This window comes from Hydra viridissima, unplaced genomic scaffold (genome assembly GCF_058129835.1).
Source record: "Hydra viridissima isolate aposymbiotic clone 2 unplaced genomic scaffold, HvirCarnegie_v1 scaffold_5, whole genome shotgun sequence".
NCBI lineage: Eukaryota > Metazoa > Cnidaria > Hydrozoa > Anthoathecata > Hydridae > Hydra > Hydra viridissima.
In genome coordinates, this window is record NW_028324304.1 from 813,359 (window position 1) to 838,304 (window position 24,946).

At 38.0% G+C, this 24,946-nt stretch overlaps 7 protein-coding genes and 3 pseudogenes across 7 annotated transcripts; 4 read left to right on the forward strand and 6 right to left on the reverse strand.

Annotated features, from left to right (window-relative positions):
• Positions 1 to 2,492: 2,492 nt before the first annotated feature.
• LOC149887674 (histone H1.0-A-like) lies at positions 2,493 to 3,068 on the forward strand. Its single transcript, XM_090088808.1, has one exon. It carries the CDS (start codon positions 2,493 to 2,495, stop codon positions 3,066 to 3,068), a length of 576 nt encoding a protein of 191 aa, XP_089944934.1.
• Positions 3,069 to 3,279: 211 nt separating this feature from the next.
• On the reverse strand, positions 3,280 to 3,690 carry LOC149887675 (histone H3). The gene has a single exon (XM_090088809.1). It carries the CDS (start codon positions 3,688 to 3,690, stop codon positions 3,280 to 3,282), a length of 411 nt encoding a protein of 136 aa, XP_089944935.1.
• A 1,597-nt stretch (positions 3,691 to 5,287) lies between these two features.
• Positions 5,288 to 5,692, reverse strand: LOC149887676 (late histone H2B.L4 pseudogene; annotated as a pseudogene).
• A 294-nt stretch (positions 5,693 to 5,986) lies between these two features.
• On the forward strand, positions 5,987 to 6,376 carry LOC149887677 (histone H2A, orphon). The gene has a single exon (XM_090088810.1). The coding sequence runs from the start codon at positions 5,987 to 5,989 to the stop codon at positions 6,374 to 6,376; it is 390 nt and encodes a 129-aa protein (XP_089944936.1).
• A 4,558-nt stretch (positions 6,377 to 10,934) lies between these two features.
• On the reverse strand, positions 10,935 to 11,345 carry LOC149887678 (histone H3). Its single transcript, XM_090088811.1, has one exon. It carries the CDS (start codon positions 11,343 to 11,345, stop codon positions 10,935 to 10,937), a length of 411 nt encoding a protein of 136 aa, XP_089944937.1.
• Positions 11,346 to 12,936: 1,591 nt separating this feature from the next.
• On the reverse strand, positions 12,937 to 13,341 carry LOC149887679 (late histone H2B.L4 pseudogene; annotated as a pseudogene).
• A 294-nt stretch (positions 13,342 to 13,635) lies between these two features.
• On the forward strand, positions 13,636 to 14,025 carry LOC149887680 (histone H2A, orphon). Its single transcript, XM_090088812.1, has one exon. The coding sequence runs from the start codon at positions 13,636 to 13,638 to the stop codon at positions 14,023 to 14,025; it is 390 nt and encodes a 129-aa protein (XP_089944938.1).
• A 4,488-nt stretch (positions 14,026 to 18,513) lies between these two features.
• On the reverse strand, positions 18,514 to 18,924 carry LOC149887681 (histone H3). The gene has a single exon (XM_090088813.1). The coding sequence runs from the start codon at positions 18,922 to 18,924 to the stop codon at positions 18,514 to 18,516; it is 411 nt and encodes a 136-aa protein (XP_089944939.1).
• Positions 18,925 to 20,515: 1,591 nt separating this feature from the next.
• Positions 20,516 to 20,920, reverse strand: LOC149887682 (late histone H2B.L4 pseudogene; annotated as a pseudogene).
• A 294-nt stretch (positions 20,921 to 21,214) lies between these two features.
• Positions 21,215 to 21,604, forward strand: LOC149887683 (histone H2A, orphon). Its single transcript, XM_090088814.1, has one exon. The coding sequence runs from the start codon at positions 21,215 to 21,217 to the stop codon at positions 21,602 to 21,604; it is 390 nt and encodes a 129-aa protein (XP_089944940.1).
• Positions 21,605 to 24,946: the final 3,342 nt, after the last annotated feature.

Consider the following 24,946-nt stretch of genomic DNA (forward strand, 5'->3'; position numbering starts at 1 on the left):
CTAACTAACTAACTAACTAACTAACTAACTAACTAACTAACTAACTAACTAACTAACTAACTAACTAACTAACCAACTAACTCACTGAGAGACTAACTAACTAACTAACTAACTAACTAACTAACTAACTAACTAACTAACTAACTAACTAACTAACTAACTAACTAACTAACTAACTAACTAACTAACTAACTAACTAACTAACCAACTAACTCACTGATAGACTAACTAACTAACTAACTAACTAACTAACTAACTAACTAACTAACTAACCAACTAACTCACTGAGAGACTAACTAACTAACTAACTAACTAACTAACTAACTAACTAACTAACTAACTAACCAACTAACTCACTGAGAGACTAACTAACTAACTAACTAACTAACTAACTAACTAACTAACTAACTGACTAACTAACTAACTAACTAACTAACTAACTAACTAACTAACTAACTAACTAACTAACTAACTAACTAACTAACTAACTAACTAACTAACTAACTAACTAACTAACTAACTAACTAACTAACTAACTAACTAACTAACTAACTAACTAACTAACTAACCAACTAACTCACTGAGAGACTAACTAACTAACTAACTAACTAACTAACTAACTAACTAACTAACTAACTAACTAACTAACTAACTAACTAACTAACTAACTAACTAACTAACTAACTAACTAACTAACTAACTAACTAACTAACTAACTAACTAACTAACTAACTAACTGACTAACTAACTAACTAACTAACTAACTAACTAACTAACTAACTAACTAACTAACTAACTAACTAACTAACTAACTAACTAACTAACTAACTAACTAACTAACTAACTAACTAACTAACTAACTAACTAACTAACTAACTAACTAACTAACCAACTAACTCACTGAGAGACTAACTAACTAACTAACTAACTAACTAACTAACTAACTAACTAACTAACTAACTAACTAACTAACTAACTAACTAACTAACTAACTAACTAACTAACTAACTAACTAACTAACTAACTAACTAACTAACTAACTAACTAACTAACTAACTAACTAACTAACTAACTAACTAAGTAGCTGACTTTGTATTTGTTTTTCAATTATGAACGAGTTCCTTGCAAGATAGATATTTCTGTTGCATTTGTTAGCCTTTATTTTTAGCAAAAATAAAATTCCAACTGGTGCTTTTCTAATGTCAAGGACCTCGCTAAGGCTAAAGCAGCTAAGCCTAATGGTTATGATGTTATAAAGCGGAGAAAAATGAACTTTTCTGAAAATGAAAAAACGAGAGATGGAATTGATCTGCAATAACTTCGGTTGTGAACACCTTATAACTGATGCCTCGCGCGATTTTAATAACTTTGCATCATGCAAAAGCCGCCAAATTCACTTTTCACGAGTGTTAAAGTGTCATTTTTGAAATGCCAGTTATGAGCGCATGAAATCAAAAGCGAAATTTGCACTTTGAAAAGCAAACGGAAATGTAGAGCATCTTTTAAAATCGCCATATTCTAATTCAGTTTTGCCTTTATGAACTTGAACAAAAGTTGCATGCCTTCCCAAGACTGCACAATTGTAAAGAAAACACCAAGCTTCGCTCGAACGATGACTATGAAGACGAAGAACCGAATGGACCCCGTATTGTGCATTCGTCACTCATTCTCTTATCTCCTCAAACGTTTTTTTACCGTTACCTTCCATAATGAATTTTATTTTTTATTTATTTTTTTTTTTTACGATGTCCAGAACTTTCAGGTTGCTAAGTTTTTCCTTTTTTTCTAGTGTCCGCGACTTTATATATGTTGACTGCGTTATCGCAGTTTTAGCCTTCGATCGTTTTTGTTAACGAACACGAATAAGCACAACATAGTGTTCCTTTTTCATGGAATGTTCTTTGTTGTGTCTCTGTGTTTAGAAAAAGAATTGGTCTGAACTAAAAATCGTCGTTAGTACGCGTTGCTAACGCATTAAATATTCCAGCAATCGCGCGTGTTTGTGCCCTTCGCCTCTATTGAGTTTGTATGGTACCAAATGCTTAGAAGAGATTGGCATAAGCTTTTTTGGGAAGCCATATGGTTCAGTTTCTTGATGAAATTAAGCTGCTTTGTCCAGAGTAAGTAGCGCTGATGTTATTTGGCCATGCGCGCACTCGATTGCTTTTAAAGACTATTTTTTCGATGTTTTGATGCGATACCTTTCGCTTCTAACATGCTGTGGCACCGAAACGCCGCAATTTACAAAGCGTCACTATTCTTTAGAAGATTTCAAAACTAATGAAGCTTTAAGAGAGCGAGAGACGCGAGCTGTGGAGGTTTGCCTGTCAACACGAAAACACACTTTGCAGTCTGACGGTGGAGCAAAAAAAAAAAAAAAAAAGTCTCCTCGACAGTCCGCATAAAACTCCGCTTGAAAAATAAAAACATCTAAACATCTAGAAGTTTTATAAAAACGAACGCAACGTTTCTCTGAAACACGACAAAAAAAAATGACTGAAGCTGCATCTCCGAAAAAGGCCACAAAGAAGTCTGCGCCTAAAAAGCCTGCTGATCATGCTCCCTACAAGGCGATGATTGTCGATGCTATTAATTCGCTTAAAGAACGCAAAGGGTCGTCAAGACAAGCTATCGCCAAGCACGTCAAGGCCAACAACAAGGTGGGTGAAAACGTCGATTCGCAAGTCAAGATTAATTTAAAGCGCATGGTGGTTGCTGGCGAGCTCGTACAAGTGAAAGGAACTGGCGCGTCGGGTTCTTTTAGAATTGCAGCTAAGCCCAAACCGTTAAAGAAGCCTGCTGCAGTCGCCAAGAAGCACAAAAAAGAAGCCAAAGAAGTAAAGAAGCCTGCTGAAAAGAAGAGCACGCCAAAAAAGAAAGCTGCGTCAGTGAAAAAAGTCGCACAAAAAGAGAAAGTGAAAAAAGCTACTCCTAAGAAAAAAGTGACTCCCGCAAAAAAGAGCGCCCAGAAACCGGTTGCTAAAAAGCCCGCAGTAAAGAAAGTGAAAGCGACACCTAAGAAGAAAGCTGCAGCCAAGAAAACCATCGCAAAAGTGGAAAAGAAATAACCTAACCTACCCCGCTTTTTGTCAAACGGCTATTTTCATAGCCACACATCTTTCTAAAAACAAAGTTCCAGGCGTAGAACTTGTTTACTTTGTGTTTGTTTGTTTGTTGTTTTTTTTTTTTGTTTTGTTTTGTTTTAAGGCACTAAGCCGACAACGTTTTTAACAGATTTGTGGCTATGAAAATAGCCGTTTTGTTTAGAAGCACCATTTTTTAAGCTCGCTCTCCTCTGATTCTTCTCGCCAACTGAATGTCTTTTGGCATAATAGTGACACGCTTTGCATGGATGGCGCACAAGTTGGTATCTTCGAAGAGACCCACTAAGTAGGCTTCTGAAGCTTCTTGTAAGGCCATGACGGCGGTGCTTTGGAAACGCAAGTCAGTCTTGAAATCTTGAGCTATTTCGCGAACCAATCGCTGGAAGGGTAGTTTTCTGATTAGGAGCTCTGTCGATTTTTGGTATCTTCGGATCTCTCTCAAAGCTACGGTACCGGGTCGGTATCTGTGGGGTTTCTTTACTCCGCCGGTAGCCGGGGCACTCTTTCTTGCTGCTTTTGTTGCCAGCTGCTTTCTCGGTGCTTTACCGCCGGTAGATTTTCTAGCTGTTTGTTTTGTGCGGGCCATTGTAAGTTACGCTTACACTTATCAGTTTAAGTTGAACTTTTGAAGTTTTTCAATTTAACGCGTTTTGTTGACATTTTTAGACTTTGCCGCGACTTAAAGCTGCATTCTGATTGGTGCTAAGAAAGTGCTCTTTGATTGGTTCAAGTACAAATGCAAAATAAGGCATTAAGGCCACGTAGGCGTGTTTTTTGGCTACGGGAAAAGAGAGCGCGTTTGTCTCGCCTCTACAATTTCTGCTTTTTTAAACACTTCAAAGACAGGTCGACGTAGTGGAATTCCGAAAAGAAACTTTTCTGCTCTGTTTGCGAACGGATAAAAGCGTTAAATGCGAAAACGCGCGTTAAAAACAAGGCAGTTTGTTTTGGTTTTTTTTTTTTTTGTTTTTTTGGTTCAGATGGCTTTTTGACGAAGGACCGTTGCGATTGGTTGTTTGACGAAGATGTTTCCATCTATGTAGGGTAAAAGTCGCGCTTCCAGCGCATAATAAAAACAAAAAGAAACGCAAAAAGACAGTAATTGAACTTCAAACAATTTTAATCATGTCTGGTCGCGGTAAAGGAGGAAAAGGACTTGGAAAAGGAGGCGCAAAGCGTCATCGCAAGATTTTACGTGATAACATCCAAGGAATCACAAAGCCCGCCATACGTCGTCTAGCTCGTCGCGGTGGTGTTAAGCGTATCTCTGGACTTATCTACGAGGAGACTCGAGGCGTTCTAAAAGTCTTTTTGGAAAACGTTATTCGCGACGCTGTAACATACACAGAGCATGCCAAGAGAAAGACAGTCACCGCTATGGACGTTGTCTACGCATTAAAAAGACAAGGTCGCACATTGTACGGCTTTGGTGGTTAAAAGGGGAACACCTCAGCAATCAAAAACGGCTATTTTTATAGCCACACATCTGTTTTAAACGTTAATAGGCAATCTAGAACTTGAACGCTGCACCGCGATAAGCAGAGGGGGTGTGTAAAAACGGTTTAGTTTACCAGTTTCAGTTTGTTTCAATCGAAATGAAAAGCAATTGAATTGATTTCTAAGTAATGTTTTTTAGCGAGGCATAGTTTAACTGAGTGTTTAGAGTAGACGCTTGACACATAAAGTGTTTTGCTCACCATCATCGGGCTAGAAAGGTGATTTTTATCTAAAGCGCTGCTTTAAGTCTGATTTCCTAAAGATGCGCGCAATACATTTGAAAAAAAAAAAAAAAAAGAAAAAAGAAAAAAGGAGCAAAAGTGTGGTAGTAGCAGCAAATAATAACGATGGGTGGGTCATAAGGGCTAAGGTTTTGATCAAAAGCAAAAAGGTGGCGCTCAAGTAGTTGTTGAAAGATTTTCTCACGCGTTTACCTACTGTAATAACTTTTTGTATCCAAAGTGGATGCAAAAGCTATACGTTTAAACATCAAAAAAAGCAAGTCTAGAAAAGCGCTCGCTCTTTAGACGCGGTGTCGCAATTGCAATTTAAAACGAGCAAACAATGGCTGCCTAGCTATTGCATTTTAAGTACTTTCTCTCTACTACAATTTAAGGCGTTCTAATGCGTACAATGCTTTTACAAGATGTGTGGCTATGAAAATAGCCGTTTAGATAGCGCTCCATCTATTTACTGCTGGTGTACTTAGTAACAGCCTTGGTGCCTTCGCTCACTGCGTGTTTGGCCAACTCACCGGGAAGTAAGAGGCGCACAGCTGTTTGAATTTCACGCGAAGAGATGGTTGATTTCTTGTTTTGGAGGGCTAGTCGTGAAGCTTCTGAAGCGATTCTTTCAAAAATGTCGTTGACGAAAGAATTCATGATGCTCATCGCTTTGGAAGAAACACCAACATCAGGGTGAACTTGCTTCAAGACGTTGTAAATGTAAATGGCGTAGGATTCTCGCCTCTTTCTCTTGCGCTTTTTGTCTCCAGTACCAGCGATCTTGCCGCCTTTCTTACCAGCGCGTTTTTCCCCCTTTTTGGCCACCTTGGGCGCTTGTTTTCCTCCGGCCTTTGGAGCGTCAGACATGTCGACGAGTTTTAGAGAATTGAAATTTGAAATTACAAGCAACCGAATCACTTCCTATATAAAGCGCAGTTGTGGTCTCCAATTCGAGAACATTTCTGTTTCTCGCAAGCTCATTGGTTCTTCAAAGATTAACTAATTTGCGCATTGTTTGACGGAGTTTTTCTATTCGTTAAAAAAAGTGCAGTTCGAGACCAAATGTTTTTGATAAGAAAAAGGAATTTTGTAAGTTGATTTCAAAGCGCGCACAAATATCTCTAGGTTGTCTCTCGTTGTTTCTCAGTGTAAGAAATTAAAATGTCAGGACGTGGAAAAGGAGGAAAAGCTAAAGCCAAGGCAAAGACTCGATCGTTCAGAGCCGGACTTCAGTTTCCAGTCGGTCGTGTTCACCGATTTTTGCGCAAAGGACACTACGCCAATCGCATCGGTTCAGGCGCACCTGTCTATTTAGCTGCTGTTTTGGAGTATCTCTCCGCCGAAATTTTGGAGTTGGCCGGTAACGCTGCTCGTGACAATAAGAAAGCTAGAATCATTCCTCGACACTTACAGTTAGCTGTTCGCAATGACGAAGAGTTGAACAAGTTGTTGTCAGGTGTTACTATAGCCAGTGGCGGTGTGCTGCCAAACATACAAGCCGTTTTGCTTCCCAAGAAGAACGAAAAGGTTCCAAAACCAGCAGCCAAATAAACGGTACTCTGAACACAAGATAAAAAATAAAGGCTATTTTCATAGCCACACATCTGTTAAAAACATGACGGCATGAGCTTAAACACACTAAGGAGAATATAAAGAAGTGTGTGTGTGTGTGTGTGTGTGTGTGTGTGTGTGTGTAAGGAAGGGAGGGGAGGGGGGTTCAAAATCTCTTTTTAAAGCTGTTAGGGGATAAAAAGAGCACACGCATCCCGTTACAAAAAAATACATGGTGGGGTTTACACGCCATCTTTGAAACGTTTTAAGTTATAACCTGAGGGAGAAAAAACAGTTCGGTTACCTCACAGGTCACGTGCATGTTCAAGATTCCAAGTTTTGAAAGGATCCAACGTAACTTGAATAAAAAGTGAACACGCACGTGCCCAGATTGGCGACCATCTATAGGCTGTAGGAAAATAACAAAGAAGATTTAAGCGCCTCCGTAAGAATTTAGCTCCCTTAGGATTTCAGCAAAAAAGTATATTTAGCGGAGAAAAAAACAAAGAGCGAGGTTAAGCAGCAGTGACGGCATTAGCATCAGCAGCAGCAACAAAAACAAAACAAAACAAAAAAAAACAAACAAAAAAGCGGCAGCACGAAAAAAAAAAAAAAAAAAAAAAATTTCCGTTTTTTACACTTGCGTGTTTGTCTGTGTGTAATCCTTAATTGCATGGTTTTTTGTTGTTGGTTTTACCTTGTCATTTTTCTTCTGCGCACGTTCTCTTGGTCAGTAGTTTTTTGAAATGCGAAAAAAAACGTCAACGAAAAGAAGTGAACGGGTCATTGCACGTCATGTCTAACAAACAAGAGGGGTAAAGACAAAGACGTCCGCTGTCGAAAACTCATACATACTCCAAGCTGACACACTCTTGAGACACTTCGAAATAAAGCAAATGATCAAAGTCATAACACTTGACAAAGTCGAAACAAAAATCACAGCATGCGCAGACAACCCTTTATTTTACATTAAAGGAAAAAAACGTAAAGCTAGAACTAAACATTCCTTCAATTAAAACACGTCAAACTTGCGACGGGCACAAAACTCAACATATAACAAAGTTACGACGCTCTAGTTCTTTTACATTTTGTTTTCTAAATGACCCGTCCCTAAAACCCCGGAAAGAATAAAACGCGACAGTCGAGTTGTTGGCCAATACCTTTTTTCACAGTAACTATCAGGTGTTTCTCGCAACGTCGGATGGGTTGCTGAAACCTTAAAAAAGAACTTTAAAAAGCTTGTGGGGTAGCGTTAGTTCTCATGCTATTTTAACAAAGTACTAAAACTTTAGTTAAAGTAATAAGATTTTACAAAGTAGCTACATTTTAATTATTGTCCTCATTTATCGTCATCTATCGTCATTTTTCACGTATCTGCCTAACTTAGTACCTAACAAACTAACTAAGATACAAACTAACTAACTGAATGACTAACTAACTGACTGACTAACCAACTAACTGACTGACTGACTAACTAACTAACTGACTGACTAACTAACTAACTAACTAACTAACTGATTGACTAACTAACTAACTAACTAACCAACTAACTAACTAACTAACTAACTAACTAACTAACTAACTAACTAACTAACTAACTAACTAACTAACTAACTAACTAACTAACCAACTAACTCACTGAGAGACTAACTAACTAACTAACTAACTAACTAACTAACTAACTAACTAACTAACTAACTAACCAACTAACTCACTGAGAGACTAACTAACTAACTAACTAACTAACTAACTAACTAACTAACTAACTAACTAACCAACTAACTCACTGAGAGACTAACTAACTAACTAACTAACTAACTAACTAACTAACTAACTGACTAACTAACTAACTAACTAACTAACTAACTAACTAACTAACTAACTAACTAACTAACTAACTAACTAACTAACTAACTAACTAACTAACTAACTAACTAACTAACTAACTAACTAACTAACTAACTAACTAACTAACTAACTAACTAACTAACTAACCAACTAACTCACTGAGAGACTAACTAACTAACTAACTAACTAACTAACTAACTAACTAACTAACTAACTAACTAACTAACTAACTAACTAACTAACTAACTAACTAACTAACTAACTAACTAACTAACTAACTAACTAACTAACTAACTAACTAACTAACTAACTAACTAACTAACTAACCAACTAACTCACTGAGAGACTAACTAACTAACTAACTAACTAACTAACTAACTAACTAACTAACTAACTAACTAACTAACTAACTAACTAACTAACTAACTAACTAACTAACTAACTAACTAACTAACTAACTAACTAACTAACTAACTAACTAACTAACTAACTAACTAACTAACTAACTAAGTAGCTGACTTTGTATTTGTTTTTCAATTATGAACGAGTTCCTTGCAAGATAGATATTTCTGTTGCATTTGTTAGCCTTTATTTTTAGCAAAAATAAAATTCCAACTGGTGCTTTTCTAATGTCAAGGACCTCGCTAAGGCTAAAGCAGCTAAGCCTAATGGTTATGATGTTATAAAGCGGAGAAAAATGAACTTTTCTGAAAATGAAAAAACGAGAGATGGAATTGATCTGCAATAACTTCGGTTGTGAACACCTTATAACTGATGCCTCGCGCGATTTTAATAACTTTGCATCATGCAAAAGCCGCCAAATTCACTTTTCACGAGTGTTAAAGTGTCATTTTTGAAATGCCAGTTATGAGCGCATGAAATCAAAAGCGAAATTTGCACTTTGAAAAGCAAACGGAAATGTAGAGCATCTTTTAAAATCGCCATATTCTAATTCAGTTTTGCCTTTATGAACTTGAACAAAAGTTGCATGCCTTCCCAAGACTGCACAATTGTAAAGAAAACACCAAGCTTCGCTCGAACGATGACTATGAAGACGAAGAACCGAATGGACCCCGTATTGTGCATTCGTCACTCATTCTCTTATCTCCTCAAACGTTTTTTTACCGTTACCTTCCATAATGAATTTTATTTTTTATTTATTTTTTTTTTTTACGATGTCCAGAACTTTCAGGTTGCTAAGTTTTTCCTTTTTTTCTAGTGTCCGCGACTTTATATATGTTGACTGCGTTATCGCAGTTTTAGCCTTCGATCGTTTTTGTTAACGAACACGAATAAGCACAACATAGTGTTCCTTTTTCATGGAATGTTCTTTGTTGTGTCTCTGTGTTTAGAAAAAGAATTGGTCTGAACTAAAAATCGTCGTTAGTACGCGTTGCTAACGCATTAAATATTCCAGCAATCGCGCGTGTTTGTGCCCTTCGCCTCTATTGAGTTTGTATGGTACCAAATGCTTAGAAGAGATTGGCATAAGCTTTTTTGGGAAGCCATATGGTTCAGTTTCTTGATGAAATTAAGCTGCTTTGTCCAGAGTAAGTAGCGCTGATGTTATTTGGCCATGCGCGCACTCGATTGCTTTTAAAGACTATTTTTTCGATGTTTTGATGCGATACCTTTCGCTTCTAACATGCTGTGGCACCGAAACGCCGCAATTTACAAAGCGTCACTATTCTTTAGAAGATTTCAAAACTAATGAAGCTTTAAGAGAGCGAGAGACGCGAGCTGTGGAGGTTTGCCTGTCAACACGAAAACACACTTTGCAGTCTGACGGTGGAGCAAAAAAAAAAAAAAAAAAGTCTCCTCGACAGTCCGCATAAAACTCCGCTTGAAAAATAAAAACATCTAAACATCTAGAAGTTTTATAAAAACGAACGCAACGTTTCTCTGAAACACGACAAAAAAAAAATGACTGAAGCTGCATCTCCGAAAAAGGCCACAAAGAAGTCTGCGCCTAAAAAGCCTGCTGATCATGCTCCCTACAAGGCGATGATTGTCGATGCTATTAATTCGCTTAAAGAACGCAAAGGGTCGTCAAGACAAGCTATCGCCAAGCACGTCAAGGCCAACAACAAGGTGGGTGAAAACGTCGATTCGCAAGTCAAGATTAATTTAAAGCGCATGGTGGTTGCTGGCGAGCTCGTACAAGTGAAAGGAACTGGCGCGTCGGGTTCTTTTAGAATTGCAGCTAAGCCCAAACCGTTAAAGAAGCCTGCTGCAGTCGCCAAGAAGCACAAAAAAGAAGCCAAAGAAGTAAAGAAGCCTGCTGAAAAGAAGAGCACGCCAAAAAAGAAAGCTGCGTCAGTGAAAAAAGTCGCACAAAAAGAGAAAGTGAAAAAAGCTACTCCTAAGAAAAAAGTGACTCCCGCAAAAAAGAGCGCCCAGAAACCGGTTGCTAAAAAGCCCGCAGTAAAGAAAGTGAAAGCGACACCTAAGAAGAAAGCTGCAGCCAAGAAAACCATCGCAAAAGTGGAAAAGAAATAACCTAACCTACCCCGCTTTTTGTCAAACGGCTATTTTCATAGCCACACATCTTTCTAAAAACAAAGTTCCAGGCGTAGAACTTGTTTACTTTGTGTTTGTTTGTTTGTTGTTTTTTTTTTTTGTTTTGTTTTGTTTTAAGGCACTAAGCCGACAACGTTTTTAACAGATTTGTGGCTATGAAAATAGCCGTTTTGTTTAGAAGCACCATTTTTTAAGCTCGCTCTCCTCTGATTCTTCTCGCCAACTGAATGTCTTTTGGCATAATAGTGACACGCTTTGCATGGATGGCGCACAAGTTGGTATCTTCGAAGAGACCCACTAAGTAGGCTTCTGAAGCTTCTTGTAAGGCCATGACGGCGGTGCTTTGGAAACGCAAGTCAGTCTTGAAATCTTGAGCTATTTCGCGAACCAATCGCTGGAAGGGTAGTTTTCTGATTAGGAGCTCTGTCGATTTTTGGTATCTTCGGATCTCTCTCAAAGCTACGGTACCGGGTCGGTATCTGTGGGGTTTCTTTACTCCGCCGGTAGCCGGGGCACTCTTTCTTGCTGCTTTTGTTGCCAGCTGCTTTCTCGGTGCTTTACCGCCGGTAGATTTTCTAGCTGTTTGTTTTGTGCGGGCCATTGTAAGTTACGCTTACACTTATCAGTTTAAGTTGAACTTTTGAAGTTTTTCAATTTAACGCGTTTTGTTGACATTTTTAGACTTTGCCGCGACTTAAAGCTGCATTCTGATTGGTGCTAAGAAAGTGCTCTTTGATTGGTTCAAGTACAAATGCAAAATAAGGCATTAAGGCCACGTAGGCGTGTTTTTTGGCTACGGGAAAAGAGAGCGCGTTTGTCTCGCCTCTACAATTTCTGCTTTTTTAAACACTTCAAAGACAGGTCGACGTAGTGGAATTCCGAAAAGAAACTTTTCTGCTCTGTTTGCGAACGGATAAAAGCGTTAAATGCGAAAACGCGCGTTAAAAACAAGGCAGTTTGTTTTGGTTTTTTTTTTTTTTGTTTTTTTGGTTCAGATGGCTTTTTGACGAAGGACCGTTGCGATTGGTTGTTTGACGAAGATGTTTCCATCTATGTAGGGTAAAAGTCGCGCTTCCAGCGCATAATAAAAACAAAAAGAAACGCAAAAAGACAGTAATTGAACTTCAAACAATTTTAATCATGTCTGGTCGCGGTAAAGGAGGAAAAGGACTTGGAAAAGGAGGCGCAAAGCGTCATCGCAAGATTTTACGTGATAACATCCAAGGAATCACAAAGCCCGCCATACGTCGTCTAGCTCGTCGCGGTGGTGTTAAGCGTATCTCTGGACTTATCTACGAGGAGACTCGAGGCGTTCTAAAAGTCTTTTTGGAAAACGTTATTCGCGACGCTGTAACATACACAGAGCATGCCAAGAGAAAGACAGTCACCGCTATGGACGTTGTCTACGCATTAAAAAGACAAGGTCGCACATTGTACGGCTTTGGTGGTTAAAAGGGGAACACCTCAGCAATCAAAAACGGCTATTTTTATAGCCACACATCTGTTTTAAACGTTAATAGGCAATCTAGAACTTGAACGCTGCACCGCGATAAGCAGAGGGGGTGTGTAAAAACGGTTTAGTTTACCAGTTTCAGTTTGTTTCAATCGAAATGAAAAGCAATTGAATTGATTTCTAAGTAATGTTTTTTAGCGAGGCATAGTTTAACTGAGTGTTTAGAGTAGACGCTTGACACATAAAGTGTTTTGCTCACCATCATCGGGCTAGAAAGGTGATTTTTATCTAAAGCGCTGCTTTAAGTCTGATTTCCTAAAGATGCGCGCAATACATTTGAAAAAAAAAAAAAAAAAGAAAAAAGAAAAAAGGAGCAAAAGTGTGGTAGTAGCAGCAAATAATAACGATGGGTGGGTCATAAGGGCTAAGGTTTTGATCAAAAGCAAAAAGGTGGCGCTCAAGTAGTTGTTGAAAGATTTTCTCACGCGTTTACCTACTGTAATAACTTTTTGTATCCAAAGTGGATGCAAAAGCTATACGTTTAAACATCAAAAAAAGCAAGTCTAGAAAAGCGCTCGCTCTTTAGACGCGGTGTCGCAATTTAAAACGAGCAAACAATGGCTGCCTAGCTATTGCATTTTAAGTACTTTCTCTCTACTACAATTTAAGGCGTTCTAATGCGTACAATGCTTTTACAAGATGTGTGGCTATGAAAATAGCCGTTTAGATAGCGCTCCATCTATTTACTGCTGGTGTACTTAGTAACAGCCTTGGTGCCTTCGCTCACTGCGTGTTTGGCCAACTCACCGGGAAGTAAGAGGCGCACAGCTGTTTGAATTTCACGCGAAGAGATGGTTGATTTCTTGTTTTGGAGGGCTAGTCGTGAAGCTTCTGAAGCGATTCTTTCAAAAATGTCGTTGACGAAAGAATTCATGATGCTCATCGCTTTGGAAGAAACACCAACATCAGGGTGAACTTGCTTCAAGACGTTGTAAATGTAAATGGCGTAGGATTCTCGCCTCTTTCTCTTGCGCTTTTTGTCTCCAGTACCAGCGATCTTGCCGCCTTTCTTACCAGCGCGTTTTTCCCCCTTTTTGGCCACCTTGGGCGCTTGTTTTCCTCCGGCCTTTGGAGCGTCAGACATGTCGACGAGTTTTAGAGAATTGAAATTTGAAATTACAAGCAACCGAATCACTTCCTATATAAAGCGCAGTTGTGGTCTCCAATTCGAGAACATTTCTGTTTCTCGCAAGCTCATTGGTTCTTCAAAGATTAACTAATTTGCGCATTGTTTGACGGAGTTTTTCTATTCGTTAAAAAAAGTGCAGTTCGAGACCAAATGTTTTTGATAAGAAAAAGGAATTTTGTAAGTTGATTTCAAAGCGCGCACAAATATCTCTAGGTTGTCTCTCGTTGTTTCTCAGTGTAAGAAATTAAAATGTCAGGACGTGGAAAAGGAGGAAAAGCTAAAGCCAAGGCAAAGACTCGATCGTTCAGAGCCGGACTTCAGTTTCCAGTCGGTCGTGTTCACCGATTTTTGCGCAAAGGACACTACGCCAATCGCATCGGTTCAGGCGCACCTGTCTATTTAGCTGCTGTTTTGGAGTATCTCTCCGCCGAAATTTTGGAGTTGGCCGGTAACGCTGCTCGTGACAATAAGAAAGCTAGAATCATTCCTCGACACTTACAGTTAGCTGTTCGCAATGACGAAGAGTTGAACAAGTTGTTGTCAGGTGTTACTATAGCCAGTGGCGGTGTGCTGCCAAACATACAAGCCGTTTTGCTTCCCAAGAAGAACGAAAAGGTTCCAAAACCAGCAGCCAAATAAACGGTACTCTGAACACAAGATAAAAAATAAAGGCTATTTTCATAGCCACACATCTGTTAAAAACATGACGGCATGAGCTTAAACACACTAAGGAGAATATAAAGAAGTGTGTGTGTGTGTGTGTGTGTGTGTGTGTGTGTGTAAGGAAGGGAGGGGAGGGGGGTTCAAAATCTCTTTTTAAAGCTGTTAGGGGATAAAAAGAGCACACGCATCCCGTTACAAAAAAATACATGGTGGGGTTTACACGCCATCTTTGAAACGTTTTAAGTTATAACCTGAGGGAGAAAAAACAGTTCGGTTACCTCACAGGTCACGTGCATGTTCAAGATTCCAAGTTTTGAAAGGATCCAACGTAACTTGAATAAAAAGTGAACACGCACGTGCCCAGATTGGCGACCATCTATAGGCTGTAGGAAAATAACAAAGAAGATTTAAGCGCCTCCGTAAGAATTTAGCTCCCTTAGGATTTCAGCAAAAAAGTATATTTAGCGGAGAAAAAAACAAAGAGCGAGGTTAAGCAGCAGTGACGGCATTAGCATCAGCAGCAGCAACAAAAACAAAACAAAACAAAAAAAAACAAACAAAAAAGCGGCAGCACGAAAAAAAAAAAAAAAAAAAAAAATTTCCGTTTTTTACACTTGCGTGTTTGTCTGTGTGTAATCCTTAATTGCATGGTTTTTTGTTGTTGGTTTTACCTTGTCATTTTTCTTCTGCGCACGTTCTCTTGGTCAGTAGTTTTTTGAAATGCGAAAAAAAACGTCAACGAAAAGAAGTGAACGGGTCATTGCACGTCATGTCTAACAAACAAGAGGGGTAAAGACAAAGACGTCCGCTGTCGAAAACTCATACATACTCCAAGCTGACACACTCTTGAGACACTTCGAAATAAAGCAAATGATCAAAGTCATAACACTTGACAAAGTCGAAACAAAAATCACAGCATGCGCAGACAACCCTTTATTTTACATTAAAGGAAAAAAACGTAAAGCTAGAACTAAACATTCCTTCAATTAAAACACGTCAAACTTGCGACGGGCACAAAACTCAACATATAACAAAGTTACGACGCTCTAGTTCTTTTACATTTTGTTTTCTAAATGACCCGTCCCTAAAACCCCGGAAAGAATAAAACGCGACAGTCGAGTTGTTGGCCAATACCTTTTTTCACAGTAACTATCAGGTGTTTCTCGCAACGTCGGATGGGTTGCTGAAACCTTAAAAAAGAACTTTAAAAAGCTTGTGGGGTAGCGTTAGTTCTCATGCTATTTTAACAAAGTACTAAAACTTTAGTTAAAGTAATAAGATTTTACAAAGTAGCTACATTTTAATTATTGTCCTCATTTATCGTCATCTATCGTCATTTTTCACGTATCTGCCTAACTTAGTACCTAACAAACTAACTAAGATACAAACTAACTAACTGAATGACTAACTAACTGACTGACTAACCAACTAACTGACTGACTGACTAACTAACTAACTGACTGACTAACTAACTAACTAACTAACTAACTGATTGACTAACTAACTAACTAACTAACCAACTAACTAACTAACTAACTAACTAACTAACTAACTAACTAACTAACTAACTAACTAACTAACTAACTAACTAACTAACTAACTAACTAACCAACTAACTCACTGAGAGACTAACTAACTAACTAACTAACTAACTAACTAACTAACTAACTAACTAACTAACTAACCAACTAACTCACTGAGAGACTAACTAACTAACTAACTAACTAACTAACTAACTAACTAACTAACTAACTAACTAACCAACTAACTCACTGAGAGACTAACTAACTAACTAACTAACTAACTAACTAACTAACTAACTAACTGACTAACTAACTAACTAACTAACTAACTAACTAACTAACTAACTAACTAACTAACTAACTGACTAACTAACTAACTAACTAACTAACTGACTAACTAACTAACTAACTAACTAACTAACTAACTAACTAACTAACTAACTAACTAACTAACTAACTAACTAACTAACTAACTAACTAACTAACTAACTAACTAACTAACTAACTAACTAACTAACTAACTAACTAACTAACTAACTAACCAACTAACTCACTGAGAGACTAACTAACTAACTAACTAACTAACTAACTAACTAACTAACTAACTAACTAACTAACTAACTAACTAACTAACTAACTAACTAACTAACTAACTAACTAACTAACTAACTAACTAACTAACTAACTAACTAACTAACTAACTAACTAACTAACTAACTAACTAACTAACTAACTAACTAAGTAGCTGACTTTGTATTTGTTTTTCAATTATGAACGAGTTCCTTGCAAGATAGATATTTCTGTTGCATTTGTTAGCCTTTATTTTTAGCAAAAATAAAATTCCAACTGGTGCTTTTCTAATGTCAAGGACCTCGCTAAGGCTAAAGCAGCTAAGCCTAATGGTTATGATGTTATAAAGCGGAGAAAAATGAACTTTTCTGAAAATGAAAAAACGAGAGATGGAATTGATCTGCAATAACTTCGGTTGTGAACACCTTATAACTGATGCCTCGCGCGATTTTAATAACTTTGCATCATGCAAAAGCCGCCAAATTCACTTTTCACGAGTGTTAAAGTGTCATTTTTGAAATGCCAGTTATGAGCGCATGAAATCAAAAGCGAAATTTGCACTTTGAAAAGCAAACGGAAATGTAGAGCATCTTTTAAAATCGCCATATTCTAATTCAGTTTTGCCTTTATGAACTTGAACAAAAGTTGCATGCCTTCCCAAGACTGCACAATTGTAAAGAAAACACCAAGCTTCGCTCGAACGATGACTATGAAGACGAAGAACCGAATGGACCCCGTATTGTGCATTCGTCACTCATTCTCTTATCTCCTCAAACGTTTTTTTACCGTTACCTTCCATAATGAATTTTATTTTTTATTTATTTTTTTTTTTTACGATGTCCAGAACTTTCAGGTTGCTAAGTTTTTCCTTTTTTTCTAGTGTCCGCGACTTTATATATGTTGACTGCGTTATCGCAGTTTTAGCCTTCGATCGTTTTTGTTAACGAACACGAATAAGCACAACATAGTGTTCCTTTTTCATGGAATGTTCTTTGTTGTGTCTCTGTGTTTAGAAAAAGAATTGGTCTGAACTAAAAATCGTCGTTAGTACGCGTTGCTAACGCATTAAATATTCCAGCAATCGCGCGTGTTTGTGCCCTTCGCCTCTATTGAGTTTGTATGGTACCAAATGCTTAGAAGAGATTGGCATAAGCTTTTTTGGGAAGCCATATGGTTCAGTTTCTTGATGAAATTAAGCTGCTTTGTCCAGAGTAAGTAGCGCTGATGTTATTTGGCCATGCGCGCACTCGATTGCTTTTAAAGACTATTTTTTCGATGTTTTGATGCGATACCTTTCGCTTCTAACATGCTGTGGCACCGAAACGCCGCAATTTACAAAGCGTCACTATTCTTTAGAAGATTTCAAAACTAATGAAGCTTTAAGAGAGCGAGAGACGCGAGCTGTGGAGGTTTGCCTGTCAACACGAAAACACACTTTGCAGTCTGACGGTGGAGCAAAAAAAAAAAAAAAAAAGTCTCCTCGACAGTCCGCATAAAACTCCGCTTGAAAAATAAAAACATCTAAACATCTAGAAGTTTTATAAAAACGAACGCAACGTTTCTCTGAAACACGACAAAAAAAAAATGACTGAAGCTGCATCTCCGAAAAAGGCCACAAAGAAGTCTGCGCCTAAAAAGCCTGCTGATCATGCTCCCTACAAGGCGATGATTGTCGATGCTATTAATTCGCTTAAAGAACGCAAAGGGTCGTCAAGACAAGCTATCGCCAAGCACGTCAAGGCCAACAACAAGGTGGGTGAAAACGTCGATTCGCAAGTCAAGATTAATTTAAAGCGCATGGTGGTTGCTGGCGAGCTCGTACAAGTGAAAGGAACTGGCGCGTCGGGTTCTTTTAGAATTGCAGCTAAGCCCAAACCGTTAAAGAAGCCTGCTGCAGTCGCCAAGAAGCACAAAAAAGAAGCCAAAGAAGTAAAGAAGCCTGCTGAAAAGAAGAGCACGCCAAAAAAGAAAGCTGCGTCAGTGAAAAAAGTCGCACAAAAAGAGAAAGTGAAAAAAGCTACTCCTAAGAAAAAAGTGACTCCCGCAAAAAAGAGCGCCCAGAAACCGGTTGCTAAAAAGCCCGCAGTAAAGAAAGTGAAAGCGACACCTAAGAAGAAAGCTGCAGCCAAGAAAACCATCGCAAAAGTGGAAAAGAAATAACCTAACCTACCCCGCTTTTTGTCAAACGGCTATTTTCATAGCCACACATCTTTCTAAAAACAAAGTTCCAGGCGTAGAACTTGTTTACTTTGTGTTTGTTTGTTTGTTGTTTTTTTTTTTTGTTTTGTTTTGTTTTAAGGCACTAAGCCGACAACGTTTTTAACAGATTTGTGGCTATGAAAATAGCCGTTTTGTTTAGAAGCACCATTTTTTAAGCTCGCTCTCCTCTGATTCTTCTCGCCAACTGAATGTCTTTTGGCATAATAGTGACACGCTTTGCATGGATGGCGCACAAGTTGGTATCTTCGAAGAGACCCACTAAGTAGGCTTCTGAAGCTTCTTGTAAGGCCATGACGGCGGTGCTTTGGAAACGCAAGTCAGTCTTGAAATCTTGAGCTATTTCGCGAACCAATCGCTGGAAGGGTAGTTTTCTGATTAGGAGCTCTGTCGATTTTTGGTATCTTCGGATCTCTCTCAAAGCTACGGTACCGGGTCGGTATCTGTGGGGTTTCTTTACTCCGCCGGTAGCCGGGGCACTCTTTCTTGCTGCTTTTGTTGCCAGCTGCTTTCTCGGTGCTTTACCGCCGGTAGATTTTCTAGCTGTTTGTTTTGTGCGGGCCATTGTAAGTTACGCTTACACTTATCAGTTTAAGTTGAACTTTTGAAGTTTTTCAATTTAACGCGTTTTGTTGACATTTTTAGACTTTGCCGCGACTTAAAGCTGCATTCTGATTGGTGCTAAGAAAGTGCTCTTTGATTGGTTCAAGTACAAATGCAAAATAAGGCATTAAGGCCACGTAGGCGTGTTTTTTGGCTACGGGAAAAGAGAGCGCGTTTGTCTCGCCTCTACAATTTCTGCTTTTTTAAACACTTCAAAGACAGGTCGACGTAGTGGAATTCCGAAAAGAAACTTTTCTGCTCTGTTTGCGAACGGATAAAAGCGTTAAATGCGAAAACGCGCGTTAAAAACAAGGCAGTTTGTTTTGGTTTTTTTTTTTTTTGTTTTTTTGGTTCAGATGGCTTTTTGACGAAGGACCGTTGCGATTGGTTGTTTGACGAAGATGTTTCCATCTATGTAGGGTAAAAGTCGCGCTTCCAGCGCATAATAAAAACAAAAAGAAACGCAAAAAGACAGTAATTGAACTTCAAACAATTTTAATCATGTCTGGTCGCGGTAAAGGAGGAAAAGGACTTGGAAAAGGAGGCGCAAAGCGTCATCGCAAGATTTTACGTGATAACATCCAAGGAATCACAAAGCCCGCCATACGTCGTCTAGCTCGTCGCGGTGGTGTTAAGCGTATCTCTGGACTTATCTACGAGGAGACTCGAGGCGTTCTAAAAGTCTTTTTGGAAAACGTTGTTCGCGACGCTGTAACATACACAGAGCATGCCAAGAGAAAGACAGTCACCGCTATGGACGTTGTCTACGCATTAAAAAGACAAGGTCGCACATTGTACGGCTTTGGTGGTTAAAAGGGGAACACCTCAGCAATCAAAAACGGCTATTTTTATAGCCACACATCTGTTTTAAACGTTAATAGGCAATCTAGAACTTGAACGCTGCACCGCGATAAGCAGAGGGGGTGTGTAAAAACGGTTTAGTTTACCAGTTTCAGTTTGTTTCAATCGAAATGAAAAGCAATTGAATTGATTTCTAAGTAATGTTTTTTAGCGAGGCATAGTTTAACTGAGTGTTTAGAGTAGACGCTTGACACATAAAGTGTTTTGCTCACCATCATCGGGCTAGAAAGGTGATTTTTATCTAAAGCGCTGCTTTAAGTCTGATTTCCTAAAGATGCGCGCAATACATTTGAAAAAAAAAAAAAAAAAGAAAAAAGAAAAAAGGAGCAAAAGTGTGGTAGTAGCAGCAAATAATAACGATGGGTGGGTCATAAGGGCTAAGGTTTTGATCAAAAGCAAAAAGGTGGCGCTCAAGTAGTTGTTGAAAGATTTTCTCACGCGTTTACCTACTGTAATAACTTTTTGTATCCAAAGTGGATGCAAAAGCTATACGTTTAAACATCAAAAAAAGCAAGTCTAGAAAAGCGCTCGCTCTTTAGACGCGGTGTCGCAATTTAAAACGAGCAAACAATGGCTGCCTAGCTATTGCATTTTAAGTACTTTCTCTCTACTACAATTTAAGGCGTTCTAATGCGTACAATGCTTTTACAAGATGTGTGGCTATGAAAATAGCCGTTTAGATAGCGCTCCATCTATTTACTGCTGGTGTACTTAGTAACAGCCTTGGTGCCTTCGCTCACTGCGTGTTTGGCCAACTCACCGGGAAGTAAGAGGCGCACAGCTGTTTGAATTTCACGCGAAGAGATGGTTGATTTCTTGTTTTGGAGGGCTAGTCGTGAAGCTTCTGAAGCGATTCTTTCAAAAATGTCGTTGACGAAAGAATTCATGATGCTCATCGCTTTGGAAGAAACACCAACATCAGGGTGAACTTGCTTCAAGACGTTGTAAATGTAAATGGCGTAGGATTCTCGCCTCTTTCTCTTGCGCTTTTTGTCTCCAGTACCAGCGATCTTGCCGCCTTTCTTACCAGCGCGTTTTTCCCCCTTTTTGGCCACCTTGGGCGCTTGTTTTCCTCCGGCCTTTGGAGCGTCAGACATGTCGACGAGTTTTAGAGAATTGAAATTTGAAATTACAAGCAACCGAATCACTTCCTATATAAAGCGCAGTTGTGGTCTCCAATTCGAGAACATTTCTGTTTCTCGCAAGCTCATTGGTTCTTCAAAGATTAACTAATTTGCGCATTGTTTGACGGAGTTTTTCTATTCGTTAAAAAAAGTGCAGTTCGAGACCAAATGTTTTTGATAAGAAAAAGGAATTTTGTAAGTTGATTTCAAAGCGCGCACAAATATCTCTAGGTTGTCTCTCGTTGTTTCTCAGTGTAAGAAATTAAAATGTCAGGACGTGGAAAAGGAGGAAAAGCTAAAGCCAAGGCAAAGACTCGATCGTTCAGAGCCGGACTTCAGTTTCCAGTCGGTCGTGTTCACCGATTTTTGCGCAAAGGACACTACGCCAATCGCATCGGTTCAGGCGCACCTGTCTATTTAGCTGCTGTTTTGGAGTATCTCTCCGCCGAAATTTTGGAGTTGGCCGGTAACGCTGCTCGTGACAATAAGAAAGCTAGAATCATTCCTCGACACTTACAGTTAGCTGTTCGCAATGACGAAGAGTTGAACAAGTTGTTGTCAGGTGTTACTATAGCCAGTGGCGGTGTGCTGCCAAACATACAAGCCGTTTTGCTTCCCAAGAAGAACGAAAAGGTTCCAAAACCAGCAGCCAAATAAACGGTACTCTGAACACAAGATAAAAAATAAAGGCTATTTTCATAGCCACACATCTGTTAAAAACATGACGGCATGAGCTTAAACACACTAAGGAGAATATAAAGAAGTGTGTGTGTGTGTGTGTGTGTGTGTGTGTGTGTGTAAGGAAGGGAGGGGAGGGGGGTTCAAAATCTCTTTTTAAAGCTGTTAGGGGATAAAAAGAGCACACGCATCCCGTTACAAAAAAATACATGGTGGGGTTTACACGCCATCTTTGAAACGTTTTAAGTTATAACCTGAGGGAGAAAAAACAGTTCGGTTACCTCACAGGTCACGTGCATGTTCAAGATTCCAAGTTTTGAAAGGATCCAACGTAACTTGAATAAAAAGTGAACACGCACGTGCCCAGATTGGCGACCATCTATAGGCTGTAGGAAAATAACAAAGAAGATTTAAGCGCCTCCGTAAGAATTTAGCTCCCTTAGGATTTCAGCAAAAAAGTATATTTAGCGGAGAAAAAAACAAAGAGCGAGGTTAAGCAGCAGTGACGGCATTAGCATCAGCAGCAGCAACAAAAACAAAACAAAACAAAAAAAAACAAACAAAAAAGCGGCAGCACGAAAAAAAAAAAAAAAAAAAAAAATTTCCGTTTTTTACACTTGCGTGTTTGTCTGTGTGTAATCCTTAATTGCATGGTTTTTTGTTGTTGGTTTTACCTTGTCATTTTTCTTCTGCGCACGTTCTCTTGGTCAGTAGTTTTTTGAAATGCGAAAAAAAACGTCAACGAAAAGAAGTGAACGGGTCATTGCACGTCATGTCTAACAAACAAGAGGGGTAAAGACAAAGACGTCCGCTGTCGAAAACTCATACATACTCCAAGCTGACACACTCTTGAGACACTTCGAAATAAAGCAAATGATCAAAGTCATAACACTTGACAAAGTCGAAACAAAAATCACAGCATGCGCAGACAACCCTTTATTTTACATTAAAGGAAAAAAACGTAAAGCTAGAACTAAACATTCCTTCAATTAAAACACGTCAAACTTGCGACGGGCACAAAACTCAACATATAACAAAGTTACGACGCTCTAGTTCTTTTACATTTTGTTTTCTAAATGACCCGTCCCTAAAACCCCGGAAAGAATAAAACGCGACAGTCGAGTTGTTGGCCAATACCTTTTTTCACAGTAACTATCAGGTGTTTCTCGCAACGTCGGATGGGTTGCTGAAACCTTAAAAAAGAACTTTAAAAAGCTTGTGGGGTAGCGTTAGTTCTCATGCTATTTTAACAAAGTACTAAAACTTTAGTTAAAGTAATAAGATTTTACAAAGTAGCTACATTTTAATTATTGTCCTCATTTATCGTCATCTATCGTCATTTTTCACGTATCTGCCTAACTTAGTACCTAACAAACTAACTAAGATACAAACTAACTAACTGAATGACTAACTAACTGACTGACTAACCAACTAACTGACTGACTGACTAACTAACTAACTGACTGACTAACTAACTAACTAACTAACTAACTGATTGACTAACTAACTAACTAACTAACCAACTAACTAACTAACTAACTAACTAACTAACTAACTAACTAACTAACTAACTAACTAACTAACTAACTAACTAACTAACTAACTAACTAACCAACTAACTCACTGAGAGACTAACTAACTAACTAACTAACTAACTAACTAACTAACTAACTAACTAACTAACTAACCAACTAACTCACTGAGAGACTAACTAACTAACTAACTAACTAACTAACTAACTAACTAACTAACTAACTAACTAACCAACTAACTCACTGAGAGACTAACTAACTAACTAACTAACTAACTAACTAACTAACTAACTAACTGACTAACTAACTAACTAACTAACTAACTAACTAACTAACTAACTAACTAACTAACTAACTAACTAACTAACTAACTAACTAACTAACTAACTAACTAACTAACTAACTAACTAACTAACCAACTAACTCACTGAGAGACTAACTAACTAACTAACTAACTAACTAACTAACTAACTAACTAACTAACTAACTAACTAACTAACTAACTAACTAACTAACTAACTAACTAACTAACTAACTAACTAACTAACCAACTAACTCACTGAGAGACTAACTAACTAACTAACTAACTAACTAACTAACTAACTAACTAACTAACTAACTAACCAACTAACTCACTGAGAGACTAACTAACTAACTAACTAACTAACTAACTAACTAACTAACTAACTAACTAACCAACTAACTCACTGAGAGACTAACTAACTAACTAACTAACTAACTAACTAACTAACTAACTAACTGACTAACTAACTAACTAACTAACTAACTAACTAACTAACTAACTAACTAACTAACTAACTAACTAACTAACTAACTAACTAACTAACTAACTAACTAACTAACTAACTAACTAACTAACTAACTAACTAACTAACTAACTAACTAACTAACTAACTAACCAACTAACTCACTGAGAGACTAACTAACTAACTAACTAACTAACTAACTAACTAACTAACTAACTAACTAACTAACTAACTAACTAACTAACCAACTAACTCACTGAGAGACTAACTAACTAACTAACTAACTAACTAACTAACTAACTAACTAACTAACTAACTAACTAACTAACTAACTAACTAACTAACTAACTAACTAACTAACTAACTAACTAACCAACTAACTCACTGAGAGACTAACTAACTAACTAACTAACTAACTAACTAACTAACTAACTAACTAACTAACTAACCAACTAACTCACTGAGAGACTAACTAACTAACTAACTAACTAACTAACTAACTAACTAACTAACTAACTAACCAACTAACTCACTGAGAGACTAACTAACTAACTAACTAACCAACTAACTAACTAACTAACTAACTAACTAACTAACTATTTAACTAACTAACTAACTAACTAACTAACTAACTAACTAACTAACCAACTAACTCACTGAGAGACTAACTAACTAACTAACTAACTAACTAACTAACTAACTAACTAACTAACTAACTAACCAACTAACTCACTGAGAGACTAACTAACTAACTAACTAACTAACTAACTAACTAACTAACTAACTAACTAACTAACTAACTAACCAACTAACTCACTGAGAGACTAACTAACTAACTAACTAACTAACTAACTAACTAACTAACTAACTGACTAACTAACTAACTGACTAACTAACTAACTAACTAACTAACTAACTAACTAACTAACTAACTAACTAACTAACTAACTAACTAACTAACTAACTAACTAACTAACTAACTAACTAACTAACTAACTAACTAACTAACTAACTAACTAACT